This window comes from Protomyctophum bolini (genome assembly GCF_963924005.1).
Source record: "Protomyctophum bolini genome assembly, chromosome: 24".
Taxonomy (NCBI): domain Eukaryota; kingdom Metazoa; phylum Chordata; class Actinopteri; order Myctophiformes; family Myctophidae; genus Protomyctophum; species Protomyctophum bolini.
Window position 1 is genome coordinate 25,556,116 of NC_137885.1, and position 24,064 is coordinate 25,580,179.

A 24,064-nucleotide genomic window follows, 5' to 3' on the forward strand; every position below is an offset into this window, starting at 1 on the left:
TTAACAATCCTGGCAGCCATCTTCTGTATGTTGGGATATATTCATTTAAAGCCCGGAACTCAACTCTGTCCGTTGTCAATGGCGTTTTTAATGTTTGTCTAGACGAGACAAACATTAACCCATTTTGGGGCGGGAGCCCTTTTTGGTCTTTTAAGCATCTACAAGCTCGTAGCACGGCACCGAGTGCCGCGCTACGAGCTTGTAGATAATCTTGGGGTTCCTTGACATGAAAATGTGTGAGAACTGACATAGAAACATAGGGTCTTTCAGAAAACTGTCATGTTTTAGAAGACATTCGTAGAATTGAATTTAGGTCTAAATGTGTTAATCCCCCCCCCCCCCCCCCCCCCCCGCGGCTTCAGGTGTTGGCCCGAGACTTCCTGGAGGAGTACATCTTCCTGGCGGTGGGTCGGGTGGGCTCCACGTCGGAGAACATCACCCAGAAGGTGGTGTGGGTGGAGGAGAGCGACAAGAGGTCCTTCCTGCTGGACCTGCTCAACGCCACGGGTGAGACGCACGCACACACGCCACGCGCGCACGCACACACACACGCACGCACACTAGTGCACTGGTTCCCCAACTTTTTCATGTCAAGGACCCCCACATTGACATGAACTAGCAGTGATTCTCTACCTGTTTAATTTCAAGGACCCCCCCAGTTTGACATGCGTTAGTCTACGGACTCCCATTTCATTTCTATCTCTGGGACCCCCCAATTTATATTGTAAAATCAATGTTAATTTAACTCTTGAGAGTGTACAGATGGACCCGACGTTGGGGTCCATTTGTACACTCAGAGAGTTACAGACCCATAAGGGTCCATTTGTACACTCAGAGAGTTACAGACCCATAAGGGTCCATTTGTACACTCAGAGAGTTACAGACGCATAAGGGTCCATTTGTACACTCAGAGAGTTACAGAGCCATAAGGGTCCATTTGTACACTCAGAGAGTTACAGACGCATAAGGGTCCATTTGTACACTCAGAGAGTTACAGACCCATAAGGGTCCATTTGTACACTCAGAGAGTTACAGACCCATAAGGGTCCATTTGTACACTCAGAGAGTTACAGACCCATAAGGGTCCATTTGTACACTCAGAGAGTTACAGACCCATAAGGGTCCATTTGTACACTCAGAGAGTTACAGACCCATAAGGGTCCATTTGTACACTCAGAGAGTTACAGACCCATAAGGGTCCATTTGTACACTCAGAGAGTTACAGACCCATAAGGGTCCATTTGTACACTCAGAGAGTTACAGACCCATAAGGGGCCATTTGGTTCCAAACCATCCTTTAGATGGGGACCCCCTGGATCTCCCTCAAGGACCCCTGGGGGTCCCCGGACCCCACTTTGGGAACCACTGCACTAGTGCCATGCATACATGGGCAACTGGTGGCCCAGGGCCCCCATCCGGCCCACATGTGGCCCCCAGGAGGCCTGGCCCCATGCCTTCACTTAATGTGGCCCTCAGGTTAATATCAGAATACTGATATATTATTGATTTCAACTGTTTACAATTCCAAACATGCAAACATGACCCGCTGTAATTAATTTCTATTCATGAAGCTTAATGACTAGTGTTTAAATGTCATTGAATTTTTTTTATGTATTTGTATTTAGTTCATAAAGTTAACATAACTAACTAAATGCATTTGAAGTTAAATACAAAAAAGGGTAACTTTTTTTAGGATTCCAATTTAAAAAAAATTAGGAAATTGAATTTCAGAATTTCAATTCAAATTTAGCAAAAAAATCTAAATCTACAAGCTCAAAATGCATCGCACCACGTTTTGAACTTTGTAGATCGGCTATTTTATGCTACGACAATCATTTATGCAAATGCGGCCCTCTGGAGTGAGTGTGTAAATAATAGTGCCCCCACCCCTGCTAGTGCTGCACCATTCTCGCTCAAATGAGAATCTCTTATTTTCCTTCACCAGAATTGAGATCATTCACGAGATTCTCGTTGTTTTCCATGGAAATAGTTGTTGTCTTTGGTCTGTAGTTGCTGAACACCTACTGCATTCACACTGTGCCACCGTCCTGGTGCCATAACGACTTGTTTCGAACGCACAATCTAGATCGCCGTCTTTTTTTCGATCGATTGTGCATCACTGACAGACACACACACACACACACACACACACTCACACATCATGAACATTGCCCGCCCTACACACACTAACACAATACAATCTGGTTATAAATGTGTGTGCGCTCCATGCTGTTAGATGTTGAGTTAACCCATTCTGACCTGAGATCAGATTCTAAAAAAATCTTCTACCTCCTGACAGTTTTCTGAAAAAGCTATGTTTCCATGTCAGTCGTTCTTTTTTTTCAAGAATTTTTGAAGAATATCAGACTTACAAGCTGACGCGCTATGAGCTTGTAGATCTGCTATTTTTCAATAGCTAAAACATAGCATAATGCTAACACCAAAAGGGGTTCCCTTTCGGAAATGACACTGAATGTTGCCCAATAGAAGCTCCCAGGATGTGGAGCGATGCTCTCGGTTATGAAATGATTTAGTTTTAGTTTAGTTTCCGTGATAGGACAGACAGAATATCAGTGTCTGGGGGGAGACGTCCACCAAAAATAGCAGATCTACAAGCTCACAACGTGGCTCGTTGTGACGCGCTGTGAGCTTGTAGATCGGCTATTTTTGGTGATGCCAGTTGAGTCGGTGTAGATCAGTGGTTCTCAACCAGTGGTCCGGGGACCACCAGTGGTCCTTGAAGGGTTCCAGGTGGTCCCCATGCAGCTAAATGATGGAGAGTTGGTAACCAAATGGACCCTTAATTAGATCTTTATCTCTAGAAGAGCGTACAATGAAACCAAATGGAACCTTACGGGTTGATTTGGTTTAATTTTGCACTCTCAAGAGTTACATTTTTGTTAAACATTTGCATTATTTAATCTACACGAAGTCTATATAATTAGAGAATGTATAAGAATTGTTATTTTGATCAACTTCTCTTCTAATGGTACCAACACCATGTTATCGCTCCTAATGGTACCAACATCATGTTATCTCTCCTAATGGTACCAACATCATGTTGTCTCTCCTAATGGTACCAACATCATGTTATCTCTCCTAATGGTACCAACATCAATACAGCATGGAATTGTGGACAAACTCTTATCCAACGATAACAAAATATTATGTAGTTTTGGGTCTGAGAGGCTAAATCTCAAACAGATTTTTAAATGGGTTTTTTTGTGGCTTTAAATGGAGGGACAGACAGTAGGCTGACAGGAAATGGGGAGAGAGATGGGGAGGGTGACATGCAGTAAAGGCCGTCGGGATCGGGAGTCGAACCCGCGGCACACTGACAGACTGGATTACCAGCCAAGGTGCCTGGACCGCTGAGCCACGGCCCAGGATGGACCGCTGAGCACCACTGGGCCTTTGTATGAGTTGTATTGTATGAAATGATTTTATTCATAAAAAGAAAATACTGCTTTAAGCATCATTCTATCAAAATAATGTTTAACTTTAATACCATGAACACGGGCAAACAAGTGAATATAAAATATACACACACAAAACATTTATTTTCAAAAATAGCCATCCACATTAGCTCCCAACTGGTGGCATTGCAACACATTGTGAGCATATGTTTTTAAATTATAAACCTTTGTCCAATAATGGCGGCTGCATCGGCCAAAATATATATAGGTTAGGCTGTATTATCGATTCACAGTCAGACGGAACCATAGTTGGAAAAACAAACATATTTGGCCCACAACAGAGATTTGACTGAAAGTAGTGCTGCACGATTTTTGCTCGATTCTCCTCCACAATAATTGAGACCACACTTCTCATTGTGTTTTTCCTGTGGAAATATGTATTGTCTGTATTTGCTGAACATTACTACGTTCAAAATATGCCACATGGATCCATAACTACTGTGGCTTTAAACAGACAACATCAAAGTGCTTAAACAGACAACATCAAAGTGCTTAAAGACTTAACCCATCTTTAAGTCTCTCTCTCTTGTAGCAAAAACAGTGACTAAAATGAATTGGCCAGCCAACTAGTGCTGCACCATTCCTGCTCAAATTTAGGTGGAGATGGAGCTTGATACCGATACCCATAAAAACCTGATAACAAGCTTATCGTGTACCCGGTATCGATAATCTTTGTTCATATCGAGTACCCGGTATCGATAAGCTTTGGGCTTATCGAGTACCCGGTATCGATAAGCTTTGTTCTTATAGAGTACCCGGTATCGATAAGCTTTGGGCTTATCAAGCCTGTTATGGAGCATAGCGGTCCATGACGTCATGTTTAAACAATCGAGACAAGAGGCGATCAAGAAATAAATGTAATCATCCATGCTGGCACAAACATGTCGGTCTAAAAGTGTATAGATACCTTCCAACCAGCGCTCTCCGGGGGAAATAAATTACGCTTTTAAAGTGATGGTACACATATTAACCAGTTAACGGTTTCTTCAATATTATTTTCCAAAAGTAAAAAAGGTTAATGTCCTCCCGTCTGTTAGAAAAGTACTGTATTTGAAGGTCCTAGAAAAAGATACTGGTTCTGTTCAGAATTTATTGTCTCCCGTCTTTCCACAAAACAATAGAAGATGCTCGATAAGAACCCGGCTCGATAAGCCTGATCGATACGGTGCTCATTATCAATACAAATGAACGAGCTCCATCCCTACTCGGAGGTGTCTGAGTCTAGATTGCGACCTTCTTTTTTTTCCCTCTTCTTTTTGATGAATTGTGCAGCACTAGGTGAAAGCATTCCTTTTCGGGTTCATGATCCGGTCTGGAGCAGATTATATCGTTACGTCATGTTTTAGTATTGTTTTGTAGTCATCCGGGAACTTCCCTCAAACCGGAAGAATAACAATAAAAGCTCTCATATAGCCTGCAGCTTTTATTGAGAAAAATCGGTTTGAGGGAAAAGGAAGTTCCGGATGACTACAAAACAATGACACAGGTGGCACAGTTGGTAGTGGTGTCGCCTCACAGCTAGAAGGTCCTGGGTTCGATTCCCACTCGGGACGCTGTGGGCGCTGGCGGCGTGTTTCCTCCTCGAAAGGGCCTTTCTGTGTGGAGTTTGCATGTTCTCCCCGTGTCCCCTAGGGTAGGTACCCTCACAAAAAACATGCAGTAATCCTGGTCTCTAAACTGCCTCCCCCTGGCCAGCCGGGGCGCCTGATGGAGGGGAAAGGACCTGGTTGGAATAACGTGTTCCTTCCACGCGCTACGTCCAACCAGGGAAACTCCCCCCTGTCAGGTGCAAAGGAGCAACTTGGACACTCGGGCATGAAGGAAGCATGAGTTGCTCTCCCCATGTCCCCCATGTATATGGGGACTAGGTTGGCGGAGGGTGTGTAGACCCCAGGATCACATTAGATAATTGACACAGGGGTGAAAAATGGGTTACAAAATCGTGGGATAAAAAATATATAAAAAACCCCCCCAAAAAAACGACTACAACATGACGTAGCGACATCATCCTGATGACTACAAAACAATGACTACAACATGACGTAGCGACATCATCCTGATGACTACAAAACAATGACTACAACATGACGTAGCGATATCATCCTGATGACTACAAAACAATGACTACAACATGACGTAGCGACATCATCCTGATGACTACAAAACAATGACTACAACATGACGTAGCGATATCATCCGCTCCCGACCGGATCACACGGCAATTTAGTAACGCAGACCAGGCTTTCCTCCGACGTGGGAAGCCTGGCGACGGCCAGGTTAGGTCAGGGTGTGGTTTGTGTCCCACATGGTGTTGTTGACACGTGGTTCTCGTTCGGTGTGGTTTTTATCTAAAGTGATCCCCAGCGAGGTTCAGGACAATGCAGGAGACACCATAGAGAAACCCGGTAAGCTCTTTGAAACTCTGACAACCTTTCTGTCATTATTACACACCCTTTTGTTTTTGTTTTTCTATTTAATTATTATTTATTTATTTTATATTTTTTGTCGTTTTTAGTATATATATATTTTTGCCTGCTTCCTTTCTTAATGTGTAGTGGCTTGTTCTGACTCCGCCTCTCATTTTTTTATTATCATTTTTTAGCATCATACATATTGATATGTCTCATGTTTTTGCCTCAGTTGGACATATAATTCGATAGACCTTTCATTCTTCTTGGTTGAGTGTGTGTGTGTGTGTGTGTGTGTGTGTGTGTGTGTGTGTGTGTGTGTGTGTGTGTGTGTGTGTGTGTGTGTGTGTGTGTGTGTGTGTGTGTGTGTGTGTGTGTGTGTGTGTGTGTGTGTGTGTGTGTGTGTGTGTGTGTGTGTGTGTGTGTGTGTGTGTGTGTGTGTGTGTGTGTGTGTGTGTGTGTGCGTGCGCGTGCGCGCACTGTGTGTGTGCGCACTGTGTGCGCCATCATGCGTGTTGTGATCGTTTTCACGATTTTTCAAATATAAACAGCAGATCTACAATGACAACAATATCTATTGTCATTCGTCTGTAGTTGCTGAACTGCATTGAAAACGTGGCACATTCTGCTCTGCTCTGTTCTTGTCAAAACAAAACAAAAAAGAATAATGAAATGCCTTCTGTGACTGCATTTGCATTTCACCGATGCAGAGGCACTTTGCGAGAGGCGCCAAACTTATTTTCGTCGTAAAGGGGTTAGTGGCTGAGTGGTCCTTGTTGGTGGATAAATCACAGACATGGTGATTAACCTTTTTAAACCAGATCTACAAATGTCTTCAAAGTTATGACAGTTTTCACTGTGTCGGTGGTGCTCCAACTATTTCATGTCAAGGAGCCCCAGAATTATATGTAATCGGCCGCCGACCCCCATCTGAAAACATGTTGTTCCAGGGACCCTCCTCCCAGAAGCAAAGATTTGAGTTAAAAACGCTTGCTCTGAAAGAATATATATTCAAAGATTATTTTCAAAAACGGCTAAAGTAGAACATAACCATAATGGGTTAAAATATAAACAATGACCACTCAGCCATACATTACCCAGCTTATTACATGACTTAAAGCTTCTATAAGCAATAATATGTCAACATTTTAATGGACTTTTTATTTTTTATTTCTTTTGGTATTCAGACAGCCAGCGATGGGTAAAACGCTCTCACAAAAAGATTAGTCTCTGTGACATATCTAGGGGCCGCAATCTGCATTCAAAGATTTTCCTAGAAGCTTTGTCATTTTGTTTTTTTTTCCCCCGACCAATGACAAAGCTAATGGTGGTCCTTAAATAAAAATCAAATCAAATATATTCTAAGAAAATCTTTGAATGCAGATTTCGTCCCCTAGATGTGTGAGACTAAATTCCTTTTGCAAGCTTTTTACTCACTGCTGGCTGTCTGAATACCACAAATAACTAGGCCATTAACCCATTCTGACCTGAGATCAGATTCATGCGAGGTTTTCACTGGACACACACTGGTCTGATTAACCCATTCTGATCTGGGATCAGATTCTAAAAATGTCAGTCGTTCTTCGATTTTTCAAAAATAGCAGACCTACAAGCTCATAGCGCGCCACTCGGTGGCGCGCTATGAGCTTGTAGATCTGCTATTTTTCAATAGCTAAAGCATAACATGATGCTAACACCAAAACGGGTTCCCGGTCAGAATGGGTTAAGATTTGGACATGCTATTGCTTATAGCAGCTTTAATACATGAATCAATAAATTGACCCAAAACATAACGAGGTTAACGAGGTATTTCCTTGCTTGTTGCGGTAATGAAAGTATTCCATTAGTGTCGCGCTGGCCGGTGTCTGGCCAGCTGCAGCACTGTCAGGAAACGAGGAAGTGAGTTGATCAAATAGAATCCATTTTCGGGTTTGCTGCATCGTCTATTTCTCGCTCAAATGTTTTCAAAAACCATTTTTGAGATGACATTGAGTAACATTGAGTGTGTGTGTGTGTGTGTGTGTGTGTGTGTGTGTGTGTGTTTACATGACTGTCATGATGGAAACAGCAGTAAATCAAGCGGGCGCAGCAGGTGCTCCGAGAGTATGTTTAGGCATCGGTTCTGTTGTAGAGCGCAGCGGTCTGTTATAGAGTGTCTGTTATCCAGAAATAACACACTGTTCAATTCGGCCATTGGCCAGAGGAACGGGAAGGCGGGGGAGGGGGATGGGGTGAAATGGCCTCGTGTGCTGAGATGGGAGGAGACATCCGGTGACCTCTCTATCCAGGGCTTAAAGCTCTCAGTCCTGGGGACTGATTTCAGTCCGGAGGATTTCATAGGGGTTGTTTAATGGGATCACTGCAGATTTGCAAAAAATCTTTTTCAGTCTGATTGGGATTTCTTTGGGCTTTAAGCCCTGTCTCTATCTCAGTGGTTCCAAAACTTCGTCATGTCAAGGACCCCCAAATTGACACTAATTAGCCCTGCAGGCCCCCATTTGAAAAGATAAGCCAGGGACCCCCCCCCCCCCCCCCCCATAAGAGAAGATCTTTTCTAGCAGTGATTCTCAACCCGTTTAATTTCAAGGACCCCCCAGGTTTGACATGCATTAGGCTCAATGGCATGACTCAATGGCTCGAGCAAGCGGAAGTTTAGCCTAGCCTAGCCCCTCAAATTTGAGGTCCGGGCTATGACGCACGTGACGTCATGAACGTCCGTCCACCTCCACGAAAGTGCTGCAGTTCCACTTTTCGCCAGTAGGTAGTGGCAGCTTCAACGTTGGATAGCCTCACCGGGGGCTTGTTTTAGAGTCGAGTCTCACTTCCCTCTGGCGCCCCCTACAGGCAAGGACTCTCTGACGCTGGTGTTCGTGGAGACCAAGAAGGGCGCAGACGCCCTGGAGGACTTCCTGTACCGCGAGGGCTACGCCTGCACCTCCATCCACGGAGACCGCTCGCAGCGCGACCGGGAGGAGGCGCTCAGCCAGTTCAGGTCGGGACGATGTCCCATCCTGGTGGCCACCGCGGTCAGTACACCTGTCTGTCTGTCATACTGTCTGTCTGTCATACTGTCTGTCTGTCTGTTATACTGTCTGTCTGTCATACTGTCTGTCTGTCATACTGCCTGTCTGTCTGTTATACTGTCTGTCTATTGCAGTGCTACTCAACCTTGTTGAGTGGCCCCTGAGCCGAGTGGCCCCTGAGCCATGTTAAGTTCACTAGCCCGGGTCTAATGGTACTACAAATGCGCCACATCTCTGCGTGTGTGTGTGTGTGTATGTACGGTTGTAATGCACGTAACTTAATAACCGTTCGCCCCACCGACTTCACATTCGACACACGCGTTCCACACCCCCACATGGAGTGCAGTGCCCAGTATCGAGTCGGTCGGACCCACGGTTCTCCAGAATCACCACAAAATGCTCTGCTCAGTCTCTGACAAGTGGGCCTAACCCTCTAAGAGGTTGCTTTAGCAACAAGTTATATTTTAATATAGCCCACAGAGGCTGAAATTCACACAAATAAAATGTTTCTGGACATTTTTTAACCTATGACTTTTGACCTTTAAGCCTAATAAAAGTAAGTAAAATAATTGTAATATATGTTTTTTTGTGATCATTAGAATGTCTAGAACATGTTTTATTCATTATTGTCAAAGATATCCCCCAAATGTAATTTTTTTAATTTATTATATTATTATATAATTATTATAAAATTTTCATCAAACTATATTTTTTTTAACATTTTTTAGTCCTAGTAGTACAAAGTAGTAGTAAGGTTGAAATATTTTTGCAAGTAGAAATGAATGCGGGTCTTAGAGGGCTAATCAGCCTAAATCCTCTCACCTGTGCAATTTCCAGCCTCTGAACTATGGAACGCACTTCCCATCACGATCAGAACTGCAGCCTCACTCCCAATCTTCCGCCGTAGTCTGAAAACCCACCTCTTCAGACTCCATCTTAGCCCGTAGCCCCTCCCCTAGCCTCGACGACCTTACAGGCTTATGCAAAGGCTGAACTTATGTAACTTAGATAGCATTTTATGCAGACATGTCACTCTATAGTGTATATGCAGTTTAATTATAAAGATATTCCTCTGTTAGGTTATTAAGCTTACGTATGATTCATGATAACTATTTTTATGTTTTTGATGTATTACCATGTCTTTTTGTTCCTGCTCCTGTTACTGTAAATCGCTATGGATTAAAAGATTTGCGCCACATTTTCACAATTTAAAAGAAATAGCAGATCCACAAGCTCATAGCGCACCACCGAGTGGCAAGCTTGTCTGCTATTTTTCAATAGTTAAATTATAACAATGTTTAAAACACCAAAAGGGGTTCCCGCCCAAAATGGATTAAGAGCGTCTGATAAATCAGGGGTTCTCAACCCGTGGGTCGCGACCCCTTGGGGGGTCACCAAATTATTTTGGGGGCTCCCCAAATTATTTGAGACTGAATGGCTGGAAAGTGGAAATGAAGAGTTTACATAGTACACATAGTTAATGCATACATCTTCCCTAATCATTATATCTGGTTTCAGTATTTATTTATGGTGTATTGTCTCTATTATTAAGGTTATTGTAGCAGTACATTTATATTGGGGGTCGGGAGGGGGCGGGGGTCCCGAGTATTTCCGTTGAGAACCCCTGTGATAAAATGACTACATTGTAAATTCTCTCTCCCTCTCTCTGTCTCCCCCAGGTGGCAGCCCGTGGTCTGGACATCTCCAACGTGAAACACGTGATAAACTTCGACCTGCCCAGCGACATCGAGGAGTACGTCCACCGCATCGGACGCACGGGGCGCGTGGGGAACCTGGGTGAGGCCATTCACCCATCCTATAACCACCATGAGCGGTGATGTCATTCACCCATCCTATAACAACCATGAGCGGTGATGTCATTCACCCATCCTATAACAACCATGAGCGGTGATGTCATTCACCCATCCTATAACAACCATGAGCGGTGATGTCATTCACCCATCCTATAACAACCATGAGCGGTGATGTCATTCACCCATCCTATAACAACCATGAGCGGTGATGTCATTCACCCATCCTATAACAACCATGAGCGGTGATGTCATTCACCCATCCTATAACAACCATGAGCGGTGATGTCATTCACCCATCCTATAACAACCATGAGCGGTGATGTCATTCACCCATCCTATAACAACCATGAGCGGTGATGTCATTCACCCATCCTATAACAACCATGAGCGGTGATGTCATTCACCCACAGAGCGGGTGTTGGCCAATCAGAGGCCACAAACTCCGTTGTCTCCCCCCAGAAACAAAGACTAAAAAAAACGTTCGCTGTGAAAGATATATATATATTTTTTTATTTTTTTATTTTTTATTTTTTTCAAAGATTTGCGCCACGATTTCACGATTTTTTTAGTGCAATGTGTATGCCTGGGTCCGTCCGAGCACGGAAATAGCATCACGGTAACTCTGTAATTTCACGTGCGTGTGTGTGTGTGTGTGTGTGTGGTGTGCGTGCGTGCGTGTGTGCTCAGGGCTGGCCACGTCGTTCTTCAACGATAAGAACGGGAACATCACTAAAGACCTTCTGGACATCCTGGTGGAGGCCAAGCAGGAGGTTCCTTCATGGCTGGAGAGCCTGGCCTACGAACACCAGCACAAGAGCACCAGCAGAGGGCGCTCTAAGAGGTGGAGAGAGAGACACACACACACACACACACACAATTCAATTCAAAGGGCTTTATTGGCATGAGAAAACATACGTTTACATTGCCAAAGCAGAAAGACACACACACAATGTCACTAGGGCATTCACTTCTAATAATTTGTTACTAGTTGCCTAGTTTACTAGAAAATAATTGTATTTTAAAAACTGTGTACATTAATGACTATAACTTTTTCTTATCAACTAGTACCAACAAGGTGGACTAGTGGATTTACTAGTCGACTAGTTGCTCAATGCCCTAACACCCACACACACACACACACACACACACACACACACACACACACACACACACATTAACGTCTCTGGAGCGTAATGTGCTCGAGGGAGGGCAAAACGTTCCCCAGATTCCTTGCAAAATTTCAATATATTTAGTCTCAGTTTTAGCCATCATAGCTTAGATTGTGTTTAGTTTTCGTCTGTGAAAAAAAGGTTGTCGACTTAACATTTTTCGATCGATCGAAGTCGAAGTGTCCTTGAGCAAGACTCTGAACCCCTGATTGCTCCCCATGTGCTGGTTGGTGCCTTGCATGGTTTCCTCCACCATCTCTGTGTGTGTTTGTGTGTGGTTTTAACATGGTTTTCATGTCGTCCTCCGCTCAGGTTCTCGGGCGGCTTCGGAGCGCGGGACTACCGCCAGAACACCACCGGAGGCGGGGGAGGGGGCTTCGGCGGCCGCGGCGGGCGGGGCCAGGCAGGGCACGGCGGGAACCGCGGCTTCGTAGGAGGTAAGGGTCCTTCCGCTACGCCCGTTCACTGTCCTACTGTCTGGAACTAATGGCCTGTTTGTATGTGGTTCTGTCTTCTGTCTGGAACTAATGGCCTGTTTGTATGTGGTTCTGTCCTACTGTCTGGAACTAATGGCCTGTTTGTATGTGGTTCTGTCCTACTGTCTGGAACTAATGGCCTGTTTGTATGTGCTTCTGTCCTACTGTCTGGAACTAATGGCCTGTTTGTATGTGGTTCTGTCCTACTGTCTGGAACTAATGGCCTGTTTGTATGTGGTTCTGTCCTACCGTCTGGAACTAATGGCCTGTTTGTATGTGGTCCTGTCCTACCGTCTGGAACTAATGGCCTGTTTGTATGTGGTCCTGTCCTACCGTCTGGAACTAATGGCCTGTTTGTATGTGGTCCTGTCTGGAACTAATGGCCTGTTTGTATGTGCTTCTGTCCTACTGTCTGGAACTAATGGCCTGTTTGTATTTGGTTCTGTCCTACTGTCTGGAACTAATGGCCTGTTTGTATTTGGTTCTGTCCTACTGTCTGGAACTAATGGCCTGTTTGTATGTGCTTCTGTCCTACTGTCTGGAACTAATGGCCTGTTTGTATGTGGTTCTGTCCTACCGTCTGGAACTAATGGCCTGTTTGTATGTGGTCCTGTCCTACTGTCTGGAACTAATGGCCTGTTTGTATGTGGTCCTGTCTGGAACTAATGGCCTGTTTGTATGTGGTTCTGTCCTACTTCCTGGAACTAATGGCCTGTTAGTATGTGGTTCTTATCGAGAACGTAAAATACATGGCATGGATGCACCTGGGTTTTCCGCTGGTCCTTAACCCTGTAACACCCAGCGTTGCAATAATACAACATATTTTAATTCATGAATTCCATTTAATTCTGTTATTTTTTCACCTAAATGTCATGATTGATGTTCATTGCAATGCCATTGGTCATGATATTTGCATATGAATACCCCCCCACAGAGGCTGAAATTCACACAAATTAAAAGTCACTCGTCTTAAAAAGTCTTAAATTTGACCAAATCTGACCGTAGGTATTACATTTGAAGATGAGGTTTTTAAGACAGATGGGAAAATGAGAGCCATAATAAACATCTGCATGGTAATTTGATTACCCGTAGTTTATATAATATTATTATTATCCCTCACACCCCTAAAAAAAATAAATAAAATAAACGTTCAGCGTACATGGATCACTGTATATTTGAGTTAAAAACGTTCGCTCTGAAAGAATATATATTCGAAGATTTGCATCACATTTTCACGTTTTTTTTCATCGCGCGCCACGAGCTCGTAGATCGGCCATTTTTCCCAACAGCTGAAGCATAACGACTGACTCCTCCTTCTCGTCCGCAGGTGGATTCGGTAACTTCTACAGCGGCGACGGCTACGGAGGAAACTACACCCACTCCCAGGTGGACTGGTGGGGCAACTAACTGGTCTTCTCCCCCCCCCACCCCTTCTTTTGCCCCCTTTTCCTCCCCTCACACACCCCCCCTCTTTTCTACACCCGTCCCTCCATCCATCCCTCGCTCCCCAGTCTGTCTTCACCAGCCGGTCATTTCCTATCACTGCTTGACCCCCCACACCCCCCGCCCGCCCCGTAGAGTCTTTGTTACTACGAGCTAGAGGCGCGCCCCCTTTGTCCAGTTTTTACTTTCTCTCCGTGAAGACAACGCTATAACGATCATCACTAGCTCATTGTTTTATTTTTTATTTTACTTTCCTCCGTGGAGGGAAGAAGAACGCAAAACGAAGGACACGTTTAATAATTAATAATTATATTCCCAACCATGAAGATTTCTGGTGAACAAACATCCAACGACAACAATGATAATAATAATAATTCTGAACCGACTGGTGAACAACATCCAACAACAATAATAATACTGAACCGACTGAATGAAAACCATCCAGGCGTTTTTGCACGCTGCGTGATTTTAATTTTTTTTCGTAGCGCATCGTCGAGCGATGGACGAGGGGGGGGGGGGGGGGGGGGAGGGGGGGGCGTTTTAAGATGATCCTTCGGCTAGCCCCAGACATGGCGTTCTTTCTGAACGCATATCGCCTCTCGGTTAGTTTTTTTTCCTCTTTTCTTTTTGCTGAGATGCTCTTGGTTTTTGTTTTTGTTTTCTCTATGAACAGTTTTTACTTTTTAAACCAGCCTCAGACGTTGTAGTTGTCACTCGTGAATCAAAAAGTTTGATTTGTTTTGTTATGCTTCCCACCCCTCCCCCCCCCCCCCCCCCCTCACACCCCCCACCCACCCACCCCTCCCCCACTTGTTGAAAGATGTATATTATTGGATTATCCTATGAGTTCGTCCAGGCCTGAAACAGATGTGTAACTATTTGAGCGAAGGGTCTCGAGAGAGAGAAGGAGTTTCCCCCCCGATCCTTTTATTACAGTGGTCTCTGTTTTCTTTTGTTTTTGCTTTTAGTTCAAGGACCCCCGCCCCCCCTCCCCTCCCCCCGCCGCCCCACCACCCCCTCCCCTCCCCCCCATACCTCTCGTAAGAGATGAAGTGTTCATTTGGAACCCCTGGGGGAGTGTGTGTGTGTGTGTGTGTGTGGGGGGGGGGGGGTGGTCCCTGGATAAACCCCCTCCCTCTTTGGGAACCACTGTTCTTATATCGTAATGTTTCACAAGAAAAGCCAGAGAGAGTCTTTTGGTTCAGCCGAGGGGAACAGGGGCGTTGTGTCCCCCCCTAGTGGCCACAACGATCAGGGGAACAGGGGCGTTGTGTCCCCCCCTAGTGGCCACGACGATCAGGGGAACAGGGGCGTTGTGTCCCCCCCCTAGTGGCCACAACGATCAGGGGAACGGGCGTTGTTTTGTGTGTGTCCCCCTGCCCCAGTTGGCCACAACGATAGCAAACGTAGACTCCTAGGACTTGTTGCTGTTCTTTAAGTTCACCGCTCTTACAAATGACTGCATTTTCCTTATTATTTTTTTAAAATGAAAAAGAAAAAAGATGGAGGATCATTTGTTTGTTTATGTACTGTGTGCCTTTTCGAAAATTAGTACGTTTCTTCTTCTTCTGAACTTGTTTTATTTTTTATTTCCCCCCTTTTTTTTTGTTGTCATTTATAACTGGCCAAAAAAAAAGAAATATACTTGGCCATAAATCTGACAAATAAAAGATGTTATTTAATGTCCTATTTGGGTTTAAACATTTTCTTTAGTTAAAACATTTTTTTGGAAGGAAGGAAGAAAAAAATCTAACTAGGCTTGAGCTAAATCAAACCTTGGCAAAAAAAAGAAAAAAAAAACTAGAATTAAAAAAACTAGTGCGATGACGACGCGACTCGACGCGACTTCTCGTTCGTCTTTAACGGAGTTCATTTTTTTTTGTCACGGGGTTTTTTGACGAGCCGTTTCCCCAAAAGCATCACCACCTGCTGTTACTGTGTGGCAGTGGTCCTCAACCTGGGACCCCCCCCCCCCCCCCCCAAATAATTACATTTGAACTGGGGGACCCCCCACCACCCTGAGAAGCACTTGGAATCAAGTGTTCCATTTAGTTTTTAGTTACAAAGAACAGCAGATCTACAAGCTCACAACGCCTCGCAATGTGAGGCGTTGTGAGCTTGTAGATCTGCTATCTTATATTATTTGACAATTTGACCAATGTTTCACCATGCAGTTTTTACAGTATAGTTTGTTGATTACTTTTGATGCCGTGATGGATTTTGTCTTTTCTTTCTTTCTATTTTGTTGAGGTATTTTGGGTCCCGTCCCGTCCCCACCCCCCAAAATAAACGTGTGGGGACCCCCCTGGGGGTCCAGACCCACAGGTTGAGAACCCCTGCTGTACGGGTGTACTCTCCACCCAGACTGTGTCTCGACTGGGAGTTGAACCGACCACAGCAAATCGTTGCCTGTCAATGGAAATAAAACAAATAAAAGTAAACCTTCGCTTTGTTGCATCGCGGGCCGGCCCTTTCTCGTCATAGTGGTGACGTTGTTGCTGTCGGTTAGAATCCTCCTCTCATCTCTTTAATTTAAATTAAATTAATGTTGTACTTGATCAAACTACAGTGTCACACACAGGCAGTCAAAACCGTGACGCACTTTTTGAGCCTACAGCTAGATCTGCGGTCAGTTTTGTTATTTGTTTTGTTTTTCTTTTCATTTAATATTTGTAGTTTTTTTTTTTTTTGTGGCACGCTTCTGGGAAAACCGGCTCCCGTTTTTACGCCCATTTTTTTTAAACGGGAGAGAGAGAGAGATTCGACGACGGGACGTTTTCGACAACCCCTTCTTGTCTGCCAAAAAAATAATCATCTTTCAAGGAGGATTCAAACATGGAGACAAAAACTAAACAAAAAGACGAAACATTAAAGAGTTCAAATAAAATTCTTGCTCACTCTATCCTGGATTGTTAATATGAAGAGTCTTCTCCTAAAATAAGCCATTCCAGTTCCGTTTCTTATTTTTTCTTCCTTTTTAAGTCCGGGATGAAAAGGCGAGCCTGGGCCAAAATATAAAGTACCCTTCCATTACATGGGCTGTACAACTTGACCACTGGAGCTAAACTCCACAACGGAAGTTTGGAAACTTAACTTTGCTCCATTATTTCTCCACTTGAATAATAATAGTCTCTTTGAATATATATTCTTTCAGAGTGAACGTTTTTAAATAAAATCTCGATACCAATTGGTTTTACTAAAGTAGAGAAATACTGGACCAAACTTAAGTTTCCAAACTTTTGTTACCGAGTTTATTAAAAAAAAACTAAAACGGTCCGATCTACAAGCTTACAGCGTGTTGCGAAATGGCCGTCTTTCATCCCTAGCTTGAGATTCAAGCCCCAGCGCTCATTTGGACTCTATAGTGGTTGAAGGTTCAATTTCCTCTCAAATGTAAATAAAGTAAACTCCGGCGCAGCGGAGCAGGGTAAAGAAATGCACTGTTGTTGCTGCCAGATGGATGGCAGGAAAACAAGACAACCAAACATGTATTTATTTATTAATCGGTTTTCATCCGGTGGGAGGGGGGTTTGATTTACACTTAATTTAGGTGAACCACTTTGTTGTCATGGAAATTGAGCCGTTTAAGATTGTAGTTGTGATATTAAAAAAAAAAAAACGCAAATGCGAAGCGAAGCGAAGAATCTCATGAAATATAAATAGATGGGACTCAAAACGAGCCACTTAACCACATACCGGGTTGAGGTGAGGTCGTTTTTTTTTTTGCCTACGGTCCGTGTAGTTCCGGCGACGCTCAGTTTGGGCAATTTGTACGCTGAGCTAACCCTGGGCGCTGTGTAAAAGTGTGCAAAGTGTTGTTGTTTTTTGGTCAAGGATTTCAAAGGATTCCGCCAAGCGAAAAAAGTAAAATTTAAGCCTCTTTCATTTAGTTTAATAATATCTTTATTCTCTCTCTCTCTCTCTCTCTCTCTCTCTGTAAAGCGACATTTGAATGGTGCATGTCGCTGTCCTGGTCAGGTCCAACTTGAACCGTATATCTTATAAAACACAAGCCTATTCCCCTCTTAGGCTTTGAGGACACGTTTGATGGAGAGGTCTAGAGAGTAAACTGCAGTCGACTTAGTCTTATAGCAGCGTTCCAGTGCGCTCTGGGGGGGGGGGGGGGTGTGTTGGTGGCTCAGGGGGCTCGCGCGGGTCATGTTGGAATTTTCAAACCGCATCTGGGCACAAACTCCTTTTTTTTTTTTTTTTTTTTGTATTCCGTAAAATTGTGATATTTGCTAGCATGTTCGGTGGAGATGCTCGACGCCGGCTCTCGGTGTGATTGGACGTGACACTGAGAGGTTTTTCCTTCTTCTTTTTTTTGTGCAGCCGAGGCACGGACGCACATTTTTCTAACCCCTCAAGCAGCTGAAATTCTGGAGTCGTAGTAGCGCAGGTTGCAGCAGATTGACAATCAGGTGACATGGCAACCGATGGGTCGGAGAAACAAAAAAAAGCATTGTCGTGGATGTTGTAGCATTTCTCTGGAGGACTTTTAGCCCGTTCATTCAGGATGTCAGGAACCCCCGTTTGGTGTTTTTAAGCATTATGTTATATACTTTGTGGTTACGTCATCATAACGCGACGGCCTCGTCCACGACGAATCCGCTATTTCTTTTTAATTGTCAAAGAAACGGCGAATTAAACACAAAAAAACAAATAGCGCGTTCTGCAGTCAAACCGTTCATCCAGTGCCTTGCTGGGTGGCGTGTGTGCTTCGTCAATGCAATGGCATCGATTTCAAGTGTGTCGACGAGGAGATATCAAACGCGCGCTCCGTGACATTTTGTGGTGTTTTTGTGAGTGCGGCTTAAGGCTCATTCATAGTCTGGATTTGTTTGGTGGTGAGGTGACCACCGGAGCTGAAATAACGTTGAGCGGTGGTGAGGTGACCACCGCTCCGGTGGTGAGGTGACCACCCCTCTGGTGGTGAGGTGACCACCGGAGCTGAAATAACGTTGAGCGGTGGTGAGGTGACCACCGGAGCTGAAATAACGTTGAGCGGTGGTGAGTAAAAACAGAGAGAAGGGCTGGGGCGGTGTCGGTTGGTTTGCTCTTCACCGCCGCTCAGTGACGTCATGTTGTAGTTCGGTGGTCACCTCAGTGACGTCATGTTGTAGTTCGGTGGTCACCTCAGTGACGTCATGTTGTAGTTCGGTGGTCACCTCAGTGACGTCATGTTGTAGTTCGGTGGTCACCTCACCACCGAAAATCCAGACTATGTATGAGCCTTGAGTCTCCAAACTAAATGACAGCGCTTCCCAACATCTCGGGAGACATAAATTGGCACTACTTGTAAATCCGAATAAATCTAAAGCTTTATTGTACATCCATAGGTAATAGGTTTCTGTAGCCGTTCAAATAGGAGCAACGCTTTTGTTTTCCAGTAAGGCTAAAACTGATAAAACTGTATTATAGCAAAGTATTAATTATTTATTTTACAATAGCTGCAAGACTAATTCAAATGTCAGTGCATCCCTTAAAAAAACAACATTTTATATGACTTTGACGCGGTTTGGCCTTGGTATTTGTATCCCCGCGGACCAGGATCAGGGCTGGTTTTTCCCCACTTTGGAAAATGATGTTACCGTTAAACAATATGTGAAAAGTTGTAATACCGATGCTTAAAGCTCAACTCCCAGTGCATTTATTGATTTGCTCGACGGAAGCGCATTTGATTATAGTATAATGTAGACGTGTTGTCGTCTGCTTTGGCTAAGTACAGATTCAGCGCTGTGTACTCTCCCGACCGACTTCTCATTTCTGAGCGCTGTGTCCTCTCGACAGACCGACTTTCTCATTTCATCAGTGGTGGAAAGTAACTAAGTACAATTATTTTTGTACTTTACTTGAGTATTTCCAATTCCAATTTCCAGTACTTTTACCTCTACTCCACTACATCTCGGAGCCAAGATTTATTTGTACTTTTACTACCACTACAATTATTTGAAAACTTTAGGTACTTTGGAGATTTTAATTTTGATTAGAAAAACATAACATTCACCACTTCAACCCGGCCATTTGAAAGTAGCCGATCTACCATCTCTGCTTGTAGATCTGCTATTTTCAATAGATTTTGTACTTGAAATGGCACATTATGCACAATGAGTACTTTTAGTACTTTAAGTACATTTTGATGCCGACACTTTTGTACTTTTTTCTCGAGTACATTTTCAATTCCTTGTACTTTTTTTTAGTTCTAAATTGCAGTATTGGTACTTTTACTTAAGTAAAACAAGTGAGTACTTTTTCCACCATTCCACCGCTGCGTCCTCTCCCGACCGAACCGTTCCAACCCCGCCGTTGTCGTCGTCGTCGTTGGTGGGGGGGGGGGGGGGGGAAATAATAATTACGCTTTGATGCCTTAACAATGTAATGACCACAGACGGCCAGCGGGTGGCGGTGTTGTCACCTAATTTTACAGGATACCGCGTGGCGCAGTGGGGCGCGGCCCGGAGCCATCTTGACTTTATTTATACGTTCGTGGTGGAGTTATTTTTTTTTCCAGCGGATTCAGAACAATCAGGGACGTGCACACATAGACATCAAAAGGGGGGCTTCAGCCCCCGGCCCCTTTTACCCGCCTGTAAAACAACTGCCCTCCTTCCAGACCACGAATGCAGCATTTACTACATGGTGAAAGAAATGCAAAATGCCCCCCTTTCCTTTCCATGCTATATACCCCCGAGGGCAGCATTCAGGAGAATTGCTTTTTCTTTCCTGAAGTCTCCTGAACTTTGGGAACGCATCGTTTTGCGTTGAACTAATTTGTGTAGAAATCCATGTCGTTACACCTAGCTGCATCTCCACTACATAAAGAGTGCTGGGTTGCGCATCGAAAATAGCTGATCTACAAGCTGATCTACGAGCTTGCAGATCAGCTATTTTCGCTATTTCTGTCAAAGTGCCCTCTTAATGGTATTTCAGCCCCTGCCTCTCTGACACCTCTGTGCGCGTCCCTGCCACATGGTGGTACAGCGCCACATGGTGGTACAACCACCTCTGTGCACGTCCCTGGGAACGAATATTATAAAATGGTGCTACTGATAACGTGTTGTCTTTGCGGCCTGTTGTCGGCACCACTATCTGGGGTTGTTCGAAAGTGAACAAAAAGTGGTCGTTTTACACTTAATTTGTTTTTTTCTTTTTATTGCACAATTAAGTCTTTAGAAGAAAAACAAAAAGTCAAAGCTTCTGAGAAGTGTTTCCGTTTTCCGTGTGTGTGAGCGTGCGTGCGTGCGTGCGCGCGTGTGTGTGGAGGGGCGTCCAGACTGAAATGTAGTTTGAGTTTTAGAAAAAGAGGGGATGGTTGATTATTCTTTTTCCTCACGACTATGAAGCAGAGTTTCTTAGGGACCAGGCAGGGAGAATTCTAGTTACCTGCAGCAGTCACTGGAGGGATTTTTTAGCTATTTGCACACATACACAAGTACTAGAGTCTACTTTCGCTGCTAGTTTGTATTAATTTATCGAGCATTTTTGAGAAATATTTATTTTTGTAAGCCTAACGATGAAAAAGTTGATATTTAAAATAAAAAAAGTGACTTGACCAAAAGACAGTAAACATTAAAAAAAAATAACAAAAAAATGAAATAAAACAACAGAAAACACTGGCACTTGAATGTCGAACGTCATCGGTATGAGTGGAGATTTCTATTTTTCTGGGGTAGTGTGAGCTTTTTAAATGTTAAAGATATGTGACGTGTGGGGGTTCCTCTGCAATATATCACTGTGTTATTTAGTGTGGCGTTGCCAGACTGTGGCCTCCCACAATGTCCAAATGCTTGAGCGACGGAAGCTCTGATCGAGAGTAAAATATAAATGCTTCCGTTGTACAGTCTGGAGCGACGGAAGCTCTGATCACGAGTAAAATATAAATGCTTCCGTCATACAGTCTGGAGCGACGGAAGCTCTGATCACGAGTAAAATATAAACGCTTCCGTCATACAGTCTGGAGCGACGGAAGCTCTGATCACAAGTAAAATATAAACGCTTCCGTCATACAGTCTGGAGCGACGGAAGCTCTGATCACGAGTAAAATATAAATGCTTCCCTCGTACAGTCTGGAGCAACGGAAGCTCTGATCGCGAGTAAAATATAAATGCTTCCGTCGTACAGTCTGGAGCGACGGAAGCTCTGATCACGAGTAAAATATAAATGCTTCCCTCGTACAGTCTGGAGCGACGGAAGCTCTGATCACGAGTAAAATAGAAATGCTTCCCTCGTACAGTCTGAGCTCTGATCGCGAGTAAAATATAAATGCTTCCGTCGTACAGTCTGGAGCAACGGAAGCTCTGATCGTGAGTAAAATATAAATGCTTCTGTCATACAGTCTGGAGCAACGGAAGCTCTGATCGCGAGTAAAATATAAACGCTTCCGTCATACAGTCTGGAGCAACGGAAGCTCCGGTCATGAGTAAGCGATGAATCGTAAGTGAAGCAACCTCCCCGCTTCCGTTTCGTCTTTAACAGTCGCGCAAATTCATCCTAATATAAATCAAAATCATCTTAAGCGCAATATTCAGCTCTCTGCTTGGCAGTAATGGTAATTAAAACAATTGGATGTAAAGATATTTTTAAAATGTCTTTGTGAACGGGATTTTCCAGACTGTATAATACATACTAGCATTCGGAGATTGTGGAATAGTTGTCTGGCGACGCGAGACGACTACTATGTTATTGACATGTACTATACTGTGTTCTAGACATGGGATGGCACTTTCTCATGCCAACCCTAGCCGCCCCCCCCCCCCCCCCCCCCCCCCCAAAAAAAAAACACAAGTAGCATCCTGCCTACTTGCACTGTCATTTTTATCAAAGAAAGGAGTATAATCCAAGACAAAGGAATGAGGACTATATGTACTAATGTCTGTAATGTGGCCAAAGATTAACCTCTTCCGATATGATGTGAAGTCACACAGCAGTGATTACAGAATCGGAATCATGGTTCTGATGTTTTGATCTGAATCACCAAGCAGTGATATATTTGGGGAAGATCCTACACGAGTTACCTTTAAAAGTCATAGAATATTGGACTCGATATCAAATCCGCGACCTGTTATTTTTTATTTTATTTTATTTTTTTCGCGACAGGATCCATCGCTAATGATAATAAAGAGAATAAAGAAATAATACTCTTGCGATCAAATGGTTTCGATTGGCGACGACGGGAATTTGAAACAAACGCAACCAACCAACAATGCCAAGGTTTGGATAAAAACATAAACAAACAAACAAGAGATAGCTATCATTTTAAACCATTTTTCTAAAAACAGAAACGAACAACAAACACACAGCATTGCAGTACTATCAAGTACCCAAAAAAAAAAATAGAAAAAAAATAGAAAACTTGTCCAGATTTCTCTCCAAGTCGATTAAATAATAAAACAAAAAAAAAGCTGTTTTGTTTTTTAGAATGATTTTAGTTTTGAGTTCTTTGTTCTCCTTCCTCTTTGGAACACCCTTGTGAGCGTCTGGCGAACTGGACGATCTTCAAAACGTCTGTATGAACACAGAGTTGGATGTGTGGTTGGTTCTCTGGCTGTTGTTGTAATAATCTGCATATTGAAGGCCTTGGGGGGCGTGGCGGCGAGGAGGGGGGGCGGGGGCACATGGCCAAGCAGTAAATCCATCCAATCGGTGACGAGTAACTAGCGGCGAAGAGCGGTGATTCGACAAACCACCCTAAGCCCCGCCCTGCTAAGTTGTTTATTAATGTTAATACTATTTTAACTTTAAAAACGGGCGATTGGATCTGCAAGCTCACAACTGTGCCGCGTCGCGAACGCACCGTGAGCTTTTATATCTGCTATTTGTAACCACTTAAAAAAATCACGCCCAAAATAAGTCCAAGACGTCCAGGTTGAAAGTGAAACGTCTCACTTTCGTTTCAAATGAAATGAGAGCGCGACCAAAATGCGCTCTTTCTTTCTTTACAATATATTATCGTTTTTCCAGATTGTTTAAGTGGTTAAAGCTGGACTTGCAGATCAACGGAAGCAAATTTTACAACGAAAAGGCCATTTCACCATAAAGTAAAAATCTCTGCGATACCTTTTATTTCGGGTGTTTTGTCGCCCGTTTACTGACTGGCCAGTGACACCTCCCGCCCCCCGTCCCCCCCCTTTCCCCCCCACCAGGCCTGGTAGTTAGTATTTGCTTTCTGTATTAGTTTTAGTAGCTGTGCACGAAGAGCACTGCACGACGAGAAAAACAAGAAAATGACTTATCTGTGCATTTATTCTGATTTTAC

The 24,064-nt window shown here is 43.8% G+C and overlaps 1 protein-coding gene across 7 annotated transcripts in view; it reads left to right on the forward strand.

Moving 5' to 3' along the window:
* LOC308311656 (ATP-dependent RNA helicase DDX3X-like) overlaps nucleotides 1-22,568 on the forward strand; it is a 41,880-nt gene extending 19,312 nt beyond the window's left edge. For 5 of the 7 annotated variants that reach the window (XM_080758432.1, XM_080758435.1, XM_080758436.1 and 2 more), the window contains 7 exons: nucleotides 363-507; nucleotides 5,831-5,881; nucleotides 8,729-8,910; nucleotides 10,587-10,704; nucleotides 11,409-11,562; nucleotides 12,203-12,327; nucleotides 13,694-22,568. In XM_080758432.1, the coding sequence (XP_080614558.1) occupies nucleotides 363-507; nucleotides 5,831-5,881; nucleotides 8,729-8,910; nucleotides 10,587-10,704; nucleotides 11,409-11,562; nucleotides 12,203-12,327; nucleotides 13,694-13,773 (855 nt within the window). In that variant the 3' untranslated portion in view covers nucleotides 13,774-22,568. The remainder of the gene's footprint in view (nucleotides 1-362; nucleotides 508-5,830; nucleotides 5,882-8,728; nucleotides 8,911-10,586; nucleotides 10,705-11,408; nucleotides 11,563-12,202; nucleotides 12,328-13,693) is intronic. The other 2 variants (XR_013963695.1, XM_080758437.1) reach the window with 2 other exon arrangements.
* The last annotated feature ends 1,496 nt before the right edge of the window (nucleotides 22,569-24,064 follow it).